Source organism: Musa acuminata, chromosome BXJ2-4 (assembly GCF_036884655.1).
Source record: "Musa acuminata AAA Group cultivar baxijiao chromosome BXJ2-4, Cavendish_Baxijiao_AAA, whole genome shotgun sequence".
Taxonomy (NCBI): domain Eukaryota; kingdom Viridiplantae; phylum Streptophyta; class Magnoliopsida; order Zingiberales; family Musaceae; genus Musa; species Musa acuminata.
The window spans coordinates 41,298,161-41,313,910 of record NC_088341.1 but is presented as its reverse complement, the minus strand read 5'-3'; the positions used below and the strand labels follow the sequence as shown (position 1 = coordinate 41,313,910).

At 37.9% G+C, this 15,750-nt stretch overlaps 2 protein-coding genes across 26 annotated transcripts; one reads left to right on the top strand and one right to left on the bottom strand.

Moving 5' to 3' along the window:
* The first annotated feature begins 557 nt into the window (after nt 1-557).
* LOC103982903 (uncharacterized) lies at nt 558-8,929 on the top strand. Of its 8 annotated transcripts, none has more exons than XM_065106012.1 (8): nt 558-725; nt 972-1,053; nt 1,530-1,583; nt 2,972-3,353; nt 4,888-5,084; nt 5,928-6,069; nt 7,960-8,113; nt 8,702-8,929. In XM_065106012.1, exons 1-8 carry the CDS (start codon nt 686-688, stop codon nt 8,740-8,742), a joined length of 1,092 nt encoding a protein of 363 aa, XP_064962084.1. In that variant the 5' UTR covers nt 558-685; the 3' UTR covers nt 8,743-8,929. The 8 variants fall into 8 exon arrangements, with proteins under 8 accessions (XP_064962084.1, XP_018680408.2, XP_064962087.1 ...); XM_018824863.2 differs by having other exon boundaries at nt 1,527-1,583; XM_065106016.1 differs by having other exon boundaries at nt 568-828; nt 1,527-1,583.
* Nucleotides 8,320-15,750, bottom strand: LOC135610921 (LRR receptor-like serine/threonine-protein kinase RPK2). 18 transcript variants are annotated; one of them, XM_065106001.1, is made up of 6 exons: nt 12,191-15,750; nt 11,341-11,426; nt 10,105-10,594; nt 9,338-9,422; nt 9,217-9,275; nt 8,320-8,859 (listed from the first exon to the last, which is right to left on the bottom strand). In XM_065106001.1, exon 1 carries the CDS (start codon nt 15,559-15,561, stop codon nt 12,208-12,210), a length of 3,354 nt encoding a protein of 1,117 aa, XP_064962073.1. In that variant the 5' UTR covers nt 15,562-15,750; the 3' UTR covers nt 8,320-8,859; nt 9,217-9,275; nt 9,338-9,422; nt 10,105-10,594; nt 11,341-11,426; nt 12,191-12,207. The 18 variants fall into 18 exon arrangements, with proteins under 18 accessions (XP_064962073.1, XP_064962067.1, XP_064962070.1 ...); XM_065105995.1 differs by having other exon boundaries at nt 9,217-9,422; XM_065105998.1 differs by lacking the exon at nt 9,217-9,275.

Here is a 15,750-nt window from a genome sequence, read left to right as displayed (position 1 = left end):
AGTACTTTTAAAATAGTCTTGTAGTGTTTTTATCAAAAATAATATTATAAGACTAGTTTAAAAATATTAAATAATATTTTTCACATAATTTTTTAAATGAAAACACTATATAGGGTTTTTGAAACAAAAACATTGTGTAATGTTTTTGAAATAAAAATACTGTGAACAGTTGATGGAAAAACCTTTTGGATTTGGATGGAAAATACATAATAGCTTTTGGGGGATCTTTTTTGAGATTTTTGAAATAAGGATGACTGTTTGAAAATTATGAAAAGGGATAACAGTTTTTAAAAACAACCTAAAAGTGAATGTTTTCTGAATTAATTTAATCAGTTTTTAAAAAATGTTTTTAACCGAGCAATGATCGAGACTATGACGGATCCCGTCCAAAATATTCCTTCAGTGGCGACGTCCATGTCCCACATCACTGCCGTCCGTTACTGTACTCCAATCATCACATGCGATTACGAACGTGCGATCATAAGTGGACTCGTAGAATTATTGTAGAGGAGCCTAATTTGTCACCTTGCAAGTTGTAATATGAGCGTGTCGGCTCTCATTTCTCGCAATCTAAGAGAGGGGGAGAGGGAGACAGGGAGAGGAGTTCTCCGCTTCTCTTCTCGGATCTCTCTTTTTATCGGTTTGGTGCTGAGGTGAATGGGTTCGACGGAGATCGCCCGTCCCGATGTTCCATCTTTCTACGAGACCGAGATCAGCTGGGACAAGTAAAGCGTCTCGTCCTCTCTCTATGTTTCCTTTCAAGATTCGTGCATTATTGGTACTCTTGAACATTGCGTCTGATTCTTCCTTTAATTCTTGGAAATGTGGGTAAGTCAATTCTGGTTGTTGTTCTTGTTCGTCTTTACGCGCGCAGGATTGGCTTTTTTATGACGTTCTTGGATTTTAGCTAGCATTAACTCGAGGCTTACTTATCAAGATTTGATGTTTCTTTCGAGTTTTGACCTTTTTAGGTGTTCCTGGACATTGCCTACCGTTAACTCGACGATTTCTTATCTGTTGGGTCAACGCTCGTTGCTTGTACTCAAGTTGTCGGTATGTCAATCTGGTTGTTCGTTCTTGTTGTTGTTCAGGTTTTACTCTCTTTCAGGATTGTTATATTTGGTGTTCTTGATATTTCCAATTGTTGATTCGAGGATTACTTGTCTCTATTATGTCGGTGGTTGCTTTTTTGTCGAATTCCACCTCAAGATTTGACTATCAATTCGAGAATTTCTTGGCTGTGCTGGTTCAACTTGTTGTTTCATCTGAATCATTAGTTTCCTTGAAATTGTGGGTATGTATATTTCGGTCGTTGTTGTTGTTGTTCGGTTTTTTCTCTCTTTCAAGATTTGATATTTTAGATGTGCTTGGATATTGCTAAAGATTAATTAGAGGTTTGCTTGTGTCTTTTGTGCTGATACTCGCTAGCTCATTAAATTCTTCCTCAAATAGTGGATTTTTCTATTTGAGTTAGTCTCAATGAGATGTTATGGATTCAGATTTTTCTCTTTCGTGCTTTATGCCAGCAGGTGGTTTTGCTCTATGGTGAAAATAGTTTTCCAGATTCTAATTGAAATTTCAAGGTAATATAAATCGAGAATGTATTGATTGTTCATTAACGCCCCACTTATGGAGATTTTATATGGAATTCTTAGATTGAATTAATGTATTCGATGCCATTTGCACTTTTGGGTTCTTCAGGTGTCATTCACTTTTTTTTCCACCTTTTATTTCGCTTTGTCATTAGATTTTTTTTATATTCATTTTCATGTTACTTATATGGAGCAAAACCATTGGATATTTCTGTTATTGGTTATTTCTGTCTCTATGAGAGAATTAGGAATATCACAAAAAACATAGCTTGATGTTGCAAAGAAAGATGATTTTGTTGTCTTAAGCATATATGTCAATCTATCAACTAGAGCTCTTCTCTGTTAGATGCACATTTTGACCTTGTCAAATCAAACAATACCACAACGTTCTGGGGAGAAAAAAGGGCTTCAAAAATGGTCTAGGCTAGGCTGTGTTGAAGCTGAGCTTTCAGATTACCATCCACCATCTGCTTCATGCTCTTAAGATTTCAATTTTAGCTTATCACCAGTTACCAATACCAAAGATTTGATCATCTGAGTTCCTTTCTGTAGGGCCTTATTATAAAACTTTACAATCTTATAGTGATGCATATTATATAACTAACGAGGGATGTTTTTATGTTAAGGAAACAAATTGTGAATAAATTTCTTATGTCAACCATGAGTGTTTTTCCTGTTCTCTGTGAAAATTCTTTCAGAATTTGTGTGGTAGTTAAATTCTATGAATTTTCACTGAGCTTCCATTAAAATTATTTGGTTAGTTTTATTTTAAATTGGTTTCCAGAAACATTTCATGCAATGGAACAATTTTCAAAGTATGTCTTGGTGTGGTATTCAAATATATTCAATAACACAACACTGTGCCTTGGTTGGTGTTTCATATCCAAGTTGGTATTTAGTAAGAGTTACTCTTCCTAACTTTTCTGAGTGATATGCTGGCTATTTGACAACTGTCTTGGTCTTTGCTTTATAGTTAACTATGATAGTGCCTTTTTGCATTACTACTTAGAACTTTTTGGACTCTTTTCATTAAATTGAAAAGAGAACTTAAATTTGTTAAGGAAAACTAACATTTTTGTTCCTTCAAATAGGTTACCATGAATCATCTATTCCATTATTCATTAAACCAAGGTAGCTAAGTTTGGAGCTATTCCTGCCATCGATGATTCGTATGGAGATCTCAGTGTTGTCATTGCTTTTCTTCCCCTATCCCCTCTTCTCCAGCATTGCAATTGGAACCTAATTTTGCCACTAGTTTCAGTGGATTTTAGTACTACACCCTTAATTTAGATTGCATGCTTATGCTTTTTTGTCTCTGTTCCTAATTGTGTTTTCATCAATCTAGGTGCTTATCATTTTTTTCGTACTGTATCCTGCAGGCTTGACAAAACCAAGTTCTATGTTCTAGGAGCTGGAATTTTCAGTGGTGTTACTCTGGCACTATATCCACTCTCTGTCATAAAGACTAGGATGCAGGTTGCTTCAAAGGATGCTGTGCAGAAGAATGTATTTTCGGCTTTCAGAAATATTGTAAAGGTTGATGGCATCCCTGGTCTTTACAGGGGTTTCGGCACAGTTATAACTGGAGCTGTTCCTGCCAGGATTGTTTTCCTCACTTCTTTGGAAATGACGAAAGAGGCTTCATTAAAGCTGGTGGAACCATTTAAACTTTCTGAACCAGTTCAAGCTGCCATAGCAAATGGCATTGCTGGCATGTCAGGATCTCTATGCTCCCAGGCTGTGTTTGTTCCTCTTGATGTGGTATGAAGTTGGTTTTCAACAATTTCTTATGATATGTCAATTTCCAGAACTCCAGCAACATTTGCTTTTCTGCTTTGCTCAAGAAATATGGTTTTATTTCACAAGATGGCTTGCCCATAATTTTCTTTTGACTAAAAGTTATCTATGCATTTATTCTCTTTGAAAATAAATGAGTTGCTAGTCAAAGTAAATTATTCGTCTCATTAACAGAGCCCATAAATGGGCCAAGATCCTGAGAAATTCCTGAAGGTGTTTTTGGAGGATATAGCAATTCATATACTAATTAAATTTATAGCCTATTCTTGATGTGAACTAATTGTGGTATGCCGATTTCTCTCACTCAAACCGTCGATTTCTTGTATCCACACACTATTATAATTATCACATGGATTACCTGGTCCTCTCACAGATTACCTGGATCTCTCACAGATAACCTGGAGTTTGGAGGTGCTTCGCTCCAATATGTCACTGCTAATCCCTGTCAGACCAGAGGCTCATTGGGAGGCATGAGAGCTCCCAACATGGTCAACATATGACAGACAGCTGATACTCTGACACCATAGTGGTCACAGTTTGAGCCTATAAATCACATGTGCCAAATCCTCAAAAAGGAGTATCCAGATTATGCCTTTTTAGGCTAGTGACATATAATACTCACTAAAGCTATAGTCCACAATCAGTGTGGAGTTTGTTGATGCATCACATTTCAAGTCAAGATTGAATCTCTTAGAACTGAACCCTTCAGTGTTTCTCAAATATCTTTCAGTGCCTTGCATTCCACTAAAAAAAGTTCATGATAAGAAACCAATATAAAGGGTAGGTCAGTTGCTGAGGCTCCTATCAATACAAGGTCTGGAGAGAGTTAATCTATATACTTGACTTAAATAGGTCGCAAAAGCACAACCTAATTGTGATGCCAAGAGTTGGTAGTACAGTCAGAAGAATTAGCATTTATAGAGGTTGTGGTGACTTACTTTTTTGGTTTTTGGTCACTCATTGTCATAATTTTTTTTTTTCCAAAAGAAGAGAGTAAACTATATTAACAAGCTAAGCATAATGAATACAACCAAGCCTGTTCGCGTCACAGTGAACCAAAAAAGCTAAGTTGAAAGGTAAACCTCCTTCCCAGAAAAACATCAGAAGAAGCTTTTCTAGCAAAAATAGCATTGTCATAAATTTTTACAACTACATTTTGTTTCAATCAGGAATTAGATATTCAGAACTGCTTTCTGTTGAAATGTCTATATATACAAGTAAAATTTTCTGATGATCACATAGGACCATATTGGTTGCAGTTGTCATTCTCATTGTGGTTTATTTCTATCGGTTGCACAGTTCAGAATAATCAACATCAGACATATAGGTCTCACCATCTCAGTACCTCTAGAAGGTGCTCTAATCTAGTTACAACTAGGTGCTTTGAATTGATGGTTTGATCCATTTTGAAGCCTGGAGCTATCCTTTATTTTTCATCTTTTATTATTATCATATCCACATATTCTACTCAGCTATGAACAAGGTGTTTTTCTACTAGGTTAGCCAAAAGTTGATGGTACAAGGGTACTCTGGTTTTGCAAAGTATAATGGTGGATTTGACGTTGTTCATAGAATTATCAAGTCTGATGGAGTCTGGGGACTATACAGAGGATTTGGCCTGTCCGTTATGACATATCCTCCTTCTAGTGCTGTATGGTGGGCAAGTTACGGATCCAGCCAACATATTATCTGGAAGTAAGTTGCTGTCTTTCCTGTCAGCTCTAAAGCTAAATCTTATGTTGAAGAACATGCATATGATGATGTACACTACTTGATTTGATAATTATTCATATATTATGTCTTGCTTTCATGCTTAGATATCTCCCATCGACTGTAAATGGAAATGCTCTCGATTATGTTTCATCAAATATAGAACATTCAGTCATTTTTGCAGGTCATGTCTAATGCTTTTGGGCACTAGAAACGGGACTCTGTATTTTGGTCAATAATACCTTTTGTGCATTTTGTGTTAGAACTTATCCTGATCATTATCTTTTTTATTCATGTTCTGAGAGAAACTTGCTCTATTTGACCACCTCATAATGCAAATATATAGACTTGTGGTTTTACATTTCAATTAGACATCAACAGAACATGTTTAGGCTATTTGCTGATGGTATTGCCTTCTGTCTCATAATCATTGTCATAATATATAAGTGAGGGTTATCCATCCATATGGAATTCTTGTCCATTTGATGGTTCACATGACTCGGTAGATTATCTAGAGTGGATCATTGTAGCTCATTAAAGCCTGAGTATTTTGTTCACATTTTAACCATGGAATATTGATTTTTTCCTTGTGTAAAAGAAGCTAAGAAAGTAGTGTTCATTGATGTGTTTATATACATATACATTTATGTATGTGTATATATATACACATATGTACGTATGTATGTTTGTATGTATATATAGTTATATACACACACACATATACATTCACAGACACGCAAGCATATATTTTTGTCATGATTTTTACTTCATACTTATGTGCACTTTTCATGAATCATGTACATGTATTTTACTGGTCTCTGTGTGCAGGCTCCTAGGTTGTGGAAATGAGAAGAAAAATGTTTCTAGTCAGTGGAATATAGTCTGTGCTCAAGCAGCCAGTGGTGTTGTAGCAGGTGCTGTGACATCTTGTGTCACAACCCCTCTTGACACAATTAAGACTCGATTGCAGGTACCATCTTCATCTTTACTCTGTTTTCAGTTGTGATTTCTGCCTAAGTTTCGTCTCTACAGTCTTACAATATAGCCTGCTTCTGATTGCATATTGATTTTAGCAATTCGGAATACGTTCATTGTTGGAATATATTTTAATGTATACTTCAGAAGTAAGCTCAAAGCAAAGGAGTGAAAAATGCTTTATAAACTTCACTGCTAATATAGAGGTAAGATTGCTCAAAAGAGAGAGAGAGAGAGAGAGAGAGAGAGAGAGGTAAGAAACCTTGAATTTTTTAACTCCAATTAATTATCTATTAGTATGTAATATTTCATGTATAATTCAGTCTATGCTATTAAAAAATGTCTGTATTGATTGTCACTGACAAGATACTTGCTGAAAATGAGCAGCAAAGAGAGGTTGAATTTTTTGCATCTGATGGATGAGTATGTGCTTAGGTTAACAAAATGTAACAAAGCCAAAATACTTATATAAGTGATGTAGAAAGTAGGATAATGCTGATGAAGCTCCCCGTTCCCACTTAATCCTACAAGTTTGCAACTGATGTTTATTTTTGGAGCCATAAAATATGAGTAAACATATGTCATTTGTTACTTAGTCCTCCACTTGATGATTGAGGACTTCAAGTATATTTTTGCATTATGTTAGTTCTTATCGGAGGATGTGCACATATTGTTTCTTAAATAGTTGTTATGGAAGTCGATAAAACAAGGAATATGCTTTACTAATATCATACTCCAAATAATGTGAATTGTACAAATATCAGACACAACATCGGCACCTACCTGAACATGTTGATACAAATCAATACCTTTTCCAAACACACCATTTAGTAGACCCTACTAATTCATCAGAATCAATTAAATGCACATCAGCTTATTCAACAGCGCCATGAGGTCTACCAACATCATGTGACATGGTGCTGATAGGTGCCCTGACACCCAATCCCATTCAATGTAATTTTAGGATAATAGGCTGTCTCTAAGATGATATATGATGTACTGCAATTGTCAGCTTCACTCATTATCATATGTTGTTTTTATTTAGATGATATGTATGATATATCAAATGTTATATATATACACATATATACATATACATATATACACACACACATACACAGATATATATATATATAGAACCTCCAAAATAAGTGAGTTTTGTTTGAGTTTAAATATAGATCCTTGCGGAATTTAAAAACTTACATACATGACATCATGGTTAGTCCACATTAGTTAATTATCATTTGATTGTCAATTAAATCTCTAAATGACAATAATGCCTTTTAAGAAATTATTATGATTATAAGAATATCCAGAGCATCATTCTCTCCGGTCCACAAGAATGTGTGGGATCTGGAACTATTGCGTGCAACCTGAGTGTTCTAAATGGATGTTAATGGTAAGGATATATGCGAATGACCTTAATATTTGGGAAGGTTTTATATGCTATGCCAAAATCTGCAAGGGAAACTATGATATTTACAAACTTTGAAATGATAGATTTGTGAAAACCCCTACAATATAAAACCATCAAGAACTGAAACTATGTTAGATTCGTGAAAATCCCTGCAAACTATGATATTTAACTTTTGGCTGAGGATGCATGCTCGAGTAAATGTGGATATAGAAGTGGGCTAATGAATTCTTCTTATTCTAGCATACACTGCTTTCGGAACCTGTCTCATTCTGTTACTAATATTTTCTTCACAAGCAATTAATTATGCGCATGCCTGTTTCTATAAATACATGTTTGACTAGGAAGAAATGTACACCCAATGCAAGTATGGTTTGTGAAACAAGGCAGTTTACATTGGTTTTCCTCTATTTTTTTGTCCCATGTTTAGCTTTTGATTAATTCTAATGAAAATATTTTGATTCTTTGGAGGTCATGGACACTACCGAGAAACGAGATGTAGGACAAGTTATGAAAAGATTGATTGCTGAAGATGGATGGAGAGGGTTATACAGAGGATTAGGCCCAAGGTTTGCGAGCATGTCGGCATGGGGCACAACAATGATTGTGGCATACGAATATTTGAGTAAGAAGATTCTTCCTTCTTCATGTATGATTGATTACTGTGTGTCGCTCGATGCCTTCGAGTAGTTTAGGAGCATACATTTTATCCGTAGGACCATTTTTCATGAACGAAACTAACTTTTTCTAGCCATGTAGAACATGATCACCCTGAACCTGTACATCGCCGGCATCTTCATGCATTCATTCATTTATTCCAATATGAGAATGCACAGCAATTTTTTTTCCCTTTTCCAAGCCAAAAAAAGATTATATATTGCTTTTCCAAGCGAAAAAAAAGATTCTTCATTTAACACTTTGACTACAGTTTCATTATTGGACTCAATCTTCTCTCCTCATAGAATGCTCAATAAATTTTGATCTCCTCACAGCATTTAAGGTATTTAGCAAATTCTTTGCATATGTTCACGAACTGACAAGGTTGTAGAGATTCTTTGTTCAACACTCTTGACTACAGATTCAGCATCTCTCTCTCTCTCTCAGGCATGGCTGTGATTTCATGTTTTTGCAACAAAAGATTTCATGAAGAGTGGGCATATTGTATGTGCCCGTGATGTTCTTCTACTTATCCCATCCGTTTGTGGTGTTTCAGAGAGGCTTTGCGCTGTAAGTGAAAGAGATTTGAGCGGTTGACTTCAGCAATAACAGTATTGAATTCACGCAAGAGAGATGGAGATCGGCGATGAAGCAGCTGACTCCCATGGCCCGCAGATGACTCGTTAATCGACACCTGGCGATCCCTTCTTCTGCCTGTATTACTAACAGTTTATGACTAAGATGGAACACAAATACAACAAAAGAATGCATCATTCCGTCGGCACACATTTATGTTGGATTGCATGATTGGTATGGTGAAATGTCCCCATTTCATTGCAAAGGAGGACATAACAAAGAAACAAGAGCATAAATTATCTCAATAGGAGGACGACAAATAGATGTCTGACTAAGTCATGTGATTTCATAGGACTTTGTTGCTAAAAAAAACAAAAGGTGAGATTTGGGTCACAAGTTATCCTAAACCACGAAGAAAAAAGAGATCCACATCTTGTGGAGGAACATGCAAGTGAATCACAAATTATGTAGAAGCTGTTTTGCGGAGATACTAACAAGAGTTGACAGTAGTAGTATGATCCAGTTGTGAGACTTAGATCTACAGATCGCAGCTCCTGCCAGATCAAAATGGTTATAAAGAAAAATTAACACCTTTAACACAATGAGGTTTTCTTACATGAATAAAGATGATTTCGGTCTTCGGTGAGCCATATTTCCATCAACCACTACTGCATCATCAGGGCTTCATGAAGAACAACCATCTGCACAGTAAACCCAGAATTCCTTAATAAGCCAAGACTTCCAAGACTAACTGGATTCACTGAAAAGGAACATGGTGCTGGAGATCAAAACATCATATCAGGAGAACCAAGTATGCAAGATGTAACGTATTATCGTAACCGTGCTTTCCTCCCTTTGATAATCTACATCTGCAGGAAGAACAAACTGGTCTGAATCTATTTTCTAAATTATTCAGTCTAATTGACAAATTTTTGTCTTGAGATTTGCTAAGAGAAACAGCCACCTATTTGCCCATTGCAAAGTTGCATATCGGATAGTAGTTCCTGCACCATTGCTCTTTACTTGCAAACCACATTAAACATCTCTCTGTTTAATAGTAACTATTAACTATGTGGACACCCATCTAATGCTATCAAGTATGGAAAGAGAAACTCGCAATATGGCTTGTTTGTTTATTAATGACCTCCAACAGTACTATAGTTAATTCTAGGATGTTGGATGGGAGGTAAATGCACAGTTGCAGGAAAAATAAACAAGATTTATAGGTTTGCAAGGTAACAAGGCTAAATGCATCCATAAACAAGATTTATAGGGTATACACACACTGTAAACTTGCAAGAATAACAAACAAAAATGAAACTTTGCAAGGATGCATTTATAAAACATCCACTGCAGGAATTGGCTAAACAAATCTCATTCTACCTTGTGCCGAAAGCTGACTGTTTTAGTATCTCCGTCCACCTTCTTGGGCACCAGGCTTTCACCATTTCTCTTCTCAATTTCAGTCCAATCATCTAAATCCACTCCTGTTTAGCTTCAATTATGTGCAATGAGAAAACATATTAAGATACAACAGTTACGGTGAAGAGGTTCTTAAGAATTCTAACATGATATGGGAATAGAAAATATAAGTTTCTGTTTACTGTCTCATCTTTATATTTAATTAGACCAACAGACTCCTCGGCCATGACAATGACATACTAGAAAGTAATAAGCGACTAGCAAGAATCTTTTTCTCTCCCTTTTTAAACATGCTCAAGTATCAATTAGACTATTGAAATCAAAATTGTCAATGTTGGTTCACACATTAGCAGTACCAGCTGATATTGAAGATCATAACCTATGTAATGATTGCCAATAAACTCATTACGATGCACCCCTATGGTCCAGAGGCATAGAATTGAGTCACAACCTGAATCAATCAAACATAAACTGATCAGGTCTGATAAGTGCTTAGTAATGCATTCCAGGAGATGTTCCATAATATGATTTACAAGTTTTAGGAAAATTAAGAAGTTAGAAATCGAAAAGAGTGAAAAAGGATAAGCGCTTGCCAAAAAACTTTGATTTAAGATCAAAATATCATGTACAGGTTATGATAAAGTTGCAGAATATATGTGCAGTTAGCTTCCAAAAAGCCTAAACATGTTACTTCCATTTCAGATAGCATGTTCATCTTTGTAAATGAAGAACAGTAATGGTGGCTGTTGATTTTATGAATGTCATGCCAGGGGAGGAAAGAATTTTTGCATCAAAAGACATATTTTCTTTTAACTATATCAGATAGTTAATGAAAGTGATAAAATTTTATAGAAACTAACAATTTACAAAAGCAATAGTCAAATGCCACAGTAATATTCAGAAAAACAATAAACTGAAACTTATGCAATGGTATATGCACAGGAGACAATAAACTGATAAAGACAATTGAAGATAAAAAGTTGTGGTTTGTGTGTAAGATAGGCAGCACATATATTAGATAAAAGGGCAAAATTTAATTAAAACAAACATTTTTGCAGATATCTCCATCATTATATCTATTTATAGTACTTTTAAATGAGATGACGACAGCATTTCATCAATTTTTATAAAAATAATTGAAAAACTGACTGATATAGCTTTTTGTCTGGTAAATAGAGAAAAGAAAAAGAAACATACTTGGACAAAACTCCAAGGAGTTGCACCCTTAAAATAGTTCCATTATTTCTGCACGGGGAGGGTTCATGAGTAATGTATCACATCACCTGCTATCAAATTTTAGACAACTCTTTTACAATCGGCTAGCAAACAAGTAGAAATGGTGAAAAAAAAATCCAGGCAACATACGAGGCATGACCTCCCATTTTTTGCAGGATTTGGCTTTGACGTAGAGGGTGCAAATAAAAATATAGCCTAATCTTAAAGGAGCACATTAAACTGAAAAAAAAAGCCTGCATGAATCAAAAAACAGAAACATAAAGGACTACAATTTTTAGTAAGTCAGAGCAAGGGATCAACAAAATCAATCTCAAACACATCTCAAAAGGCGATCGTTATATTTTATGCAAAATTCTTCATCAGTTTCAACTTCATACTCTGCCTATAAGATGTTTAATGCAGAATGTACCAGTTCTTCAAATTTTATAGAAGAAGCACGAGTTGTAATCATCTAGCTTGATTACTAGAAGATCTAAAAATATTTTCTTCATTTTTTATTCTAACAAAGTCTATTATCATGTACATATTATTCCTGCACTTTCAAAAGAAGAGCTATATAAATGAGGGATAAACACTCTTTCACTTAAAAGTATACTATCTCTAAGCACATAAAGTTTGGGGGCAGGAACTTTTTCAAGTTTATTCTATGCAACACCTGGCTGCTCCATTTCCTAGTAATGGCAAATGTAACAGCAGAGCACAGCACAGATGAATATTAGCAACTGAAAAAGGATATTTTATGGTACAGATAAAGTAGGTAAAATGAAAAAAGAAAAAGAAAAAAAAAGATGAAGAATATGTAGCATGATACCTCTCAACGTGAATATGTCAACCAAGCCCAAAATGTGGAGGTTGGAGTTCCTTTAACAGTTTAACAACTTGCTTCATTGTGGGCCTAATAGAAAGTGAATCAACAGTACACTTGACACCCAAGTGTAAAGTCTCCACTAAATCATCATGTGGAGCCACATCCCACAGCCCATCAGTGAAAAATTCACGAGCCCGGCCTTTTTGCAGCAGCATGCATGCCCAAGTAACTATGTTGAAACCATTCCCATATGGAGAGAAGGATGGATCCAGTGCTTTCTTGTCTGAAATTAATTCCAAAAGCACCACACCGTAGCTATATACATCTGCTTTATCAGAAACACGACATGTCATGGCATACTCAGGAGCGACATAACCAAATGTCCCAGCCACACCAGTGGTTGCATGGGTCTCAGAATTCCCTAGAAGCCTAGCCAATCCAAAATCAGAGAGATAGGCATTGAATTCATTGTCCAATAATATATTGCTAGGCTTAACATCCCGGTGGAGGATACGGGGAACACATTGTTCATGCAGATAAGCAAGTGCACATGCAATGTCTAGAGCAATCTTGTGAAGCATCCTCCAATCCACAGGTCTTCTCGACCTTTCTTGTATAAATCTCTCCAAATTACCTCCTGGAAGATAATTATATATCAGAAACATCTCAGAGTCACTAACATGGTAACCTATTAAAGTCACGAGATTAGGATGCCGCCATCTTCCAAGTGTCTTGATCTCTGCATGGAACTGCTGAACACCTTGGAACCTTCCTACTGCAAGTCTCTTTATAGCCACCAGCACACCTGGTGAAATCTCAGCCTTGTATGTGGCCCCAAAGCCTCCACTTCCAATGCAGTTGCTCGCATTAAAACCCCCGGTGGCTCGTGCAACACTCTCATAAGTCAGTGGAACCCCAATATCAACAAAAATTGCCACTTCTTTTCTTCCAGATGACCTAACAGAGGACCTAGGTGCACACTTCCTTGTGTAAATATAGAGGACTATCAAAGATAGGAGGACAGATACTATGGCGGCTGCTGAAGCAATTGAAGCAATTTCAATAGAACTAAAGCCACTATTGCCGCTATCATTTGGAGTGCTACCTGGTGGTGAGTCAGTATATGCTTGCGGGTTCTGGCTACTCCCTTGCAGATCAGATGATGGAACAGAGAGAGAGTATGTATGACAGGGCTGGAGTAAAGGGTTCCCAAAGACACTGTCACATCTCAGTGTACTGGCATTCAAAGGCAATGGTCCAGACAAATTGTTGACTGAAATGTTGAACTTAATGAGTGATGTCTTATTAGCAAGAGCAGAAGGAATACTCCCAGAGAGCTTGTTGTCGTTGAGTAAAAGAGCAGTGAGATTAGTCATCTTCACGAGATCACTAGGAATATAACCAGTGAGGGAATTTGATGAGAGATCCAGAACCTTGAGAGATTGCAACTGATCCATGCCAAAAGGAATGTGACCACTTAAATTGTTACTCGCTAATGAGAGATAAGTCAAGCTTTTTAACTGCTTAATACTGTCAGGTATCTTGCCCTGCAGCCAATTCCTACTCATATCCAGATTAACAAGCTTCCACAATAACCCAAAACTAGCTGGGATTGTTCCTGAAATCTGATTATTAGATACATCCAGAACAACAAGAGAACTGCACACTGCACCTACTTCTGATGACACCACCCCATGTACCATGTTGTTGCTTAAGTCCATGATCAGACGGTTCACTTTGTTGCACTTCTCTAAAATTAAAGCATTCAGTGATCCAAAGAGATGGTTCCCATTAGCTATAAATGCATAAACAGTCTGGTTACCATACCTATGAGAGGCCAATGGTAAAAAAGGCAGAGTACCTTTAAAATCATTCTTTCCAAAATTATGATATATAAGAAATTCACCATCAGTTTCAAGAATAGGGAAGTCAACTCCTGTGCGACTCTTATAAGCAAAGAATGAAGTGTAAGCTAAGGACATGTCATCTAACGGGAACTGAGATGAAGGGCATTCTTTGTAAGTAAACCTTGGGATCAAGGCAGACAATCGATTCCCACTGATATCAAAGACGTCCATACAAGGCACGGGAAGCTCCTTGTCAAGCCAACCCGTCAAGCTGTTTGAGCTCAGATTAAGAAACCTAAGATTTTTGCACTGGCCGAACACTTTAGGTATCTGTCCTGTGAAAAGATTCTGGCCCAAATTAAGCATTTCTAAGCTCTCACAGGTACCCCAATTTCCAGGAATCTCACCTTGAAACATTGCCCTTGGGGCCCAAAGCACCCTAAGCTTCGGCAGAGCAGTGATGTTTTCAGAAAGTCTACCTTGGAAATAATTGAATTCATCCATATCAACAGAATTAGAAGCTGCTTCCTGCAGCACCGGTTCATATAGATTCAGAAGAACAATGACGGATAATTCTAAGCAGTTCCCTAGCTCCGCAGGTACGGTTCCGCTCAGACTGTTCCTTGACACATCCATAACTTGCAGCTTGTTCAATCGCCCAAGATCAGAAGGAATATATCCATCCAAAAGGTTGGAAAACAGCAACAGAACTTGCAGCTCAGTGCAGCTGCCTAAATTGGACGGAATGCTTCCGACCAATAGATTTCCAGCCAAGTCAAGTATCTGGAGACTCCGGCACCCGTATCCAATCTCATCAGGAATCGACCCACCAAGCCGATTAAAAGAGAGATACAGCTCTCTAAGTTTACATAAGCCACCAAGAAATTTCGGAATCGTTCCATTGATCTCGTTGCCAGAGAGGTCTAGGGTTTCTAAGTCGATACATCTCGAGAGCGAGGGCCGGATCTCACCTTCGATCGAATTGGAAGCCAGATTTAGCACACGCAACCAGCGAGGGAGACGCGAGGGCAGGCTACCCGAAATCGAGTTACCTTCGAGATCAAGCACTTGCAGATTCTCCAACCCCCAGATCCCGACCGGGATCTCGCCATCAAAGCCATGGAACGGCAAAGAGAGCACCCTGAGCTCGGAGAGGCTCCCGACAGCGGCGCTCAGCCTTCCAGCTAGCCTCCGACCAGGGTCACCGCAGCTCCGCCGATACGGGCCAAATCGAGCGCAGGGGAGCGGAAAGGATCCGCCTTTCGCGGAGATGTTGACGGACACGACCCGGTACCGGCCGTCGCACGCGACGCCGGGCCAGAAGCAGTGGTCCACGGAGCTATTCCAGCCATGGAGTAGCTCGGCGGGGTCGGCCGAGACGGAGCGCTTGAACTGAAGAAGCGCGGATCTCTCCGCCTCACGGGCGTCCAGCTCGGCGCCGCAGCCGCGGAAGTAGATCACGGCCAAGAGCAGGAAGACGAAGGAAGAGGCGAGGGTTCCGGCGTGGATTCTCCGGCGGAGGTTCATCGGCGCTGGCCGGCCGGCAACACGTCGGAAACCTTAGAGAGCGGATAAGTAGGCCGTCGAGTTCGCACAGAACCCCAGCGCTAATCTTACATGGAAAAAGGAGTGGCAAAAGGAGGACGAGGACGAGGGCTTGACGAAGAACAAGGCGAGATTTTTACTCTCTCTCTCGCTTCGATTTTTGAATAGGAT

Bases quoted from the DNA above. Each gene is read 5' to 3' on its own strand.
- LOC135610921 (XM_065105995.1), bottom strand. From the start codon at position 15,561: ATGAACCTCCGCCGGAGAATCCACGCCGGAACCCTCGCCTCTTCCTTC.
- LOC103982903 (XM_018824863.2), top strand. From the start codon at position 686: ATGTTCCATCTTTCTACGAGACCGAGATCAGCTGGGACAA. The intron at 1,584-2,971 runs GTAATATAAATC...TGTATCCTGCAG, and splicing joins ATTCTAATTGAAATTTCAAG to GCTTGACAAAACCAAGTTCT. The intron at 5,085-5,927 runs GTAAGTTGCTGT...CTCTGTGTGCAG, and splicing joins AGCCAACATATTATCTGGAA to GCTCCTAGGTTGTGGAAATG.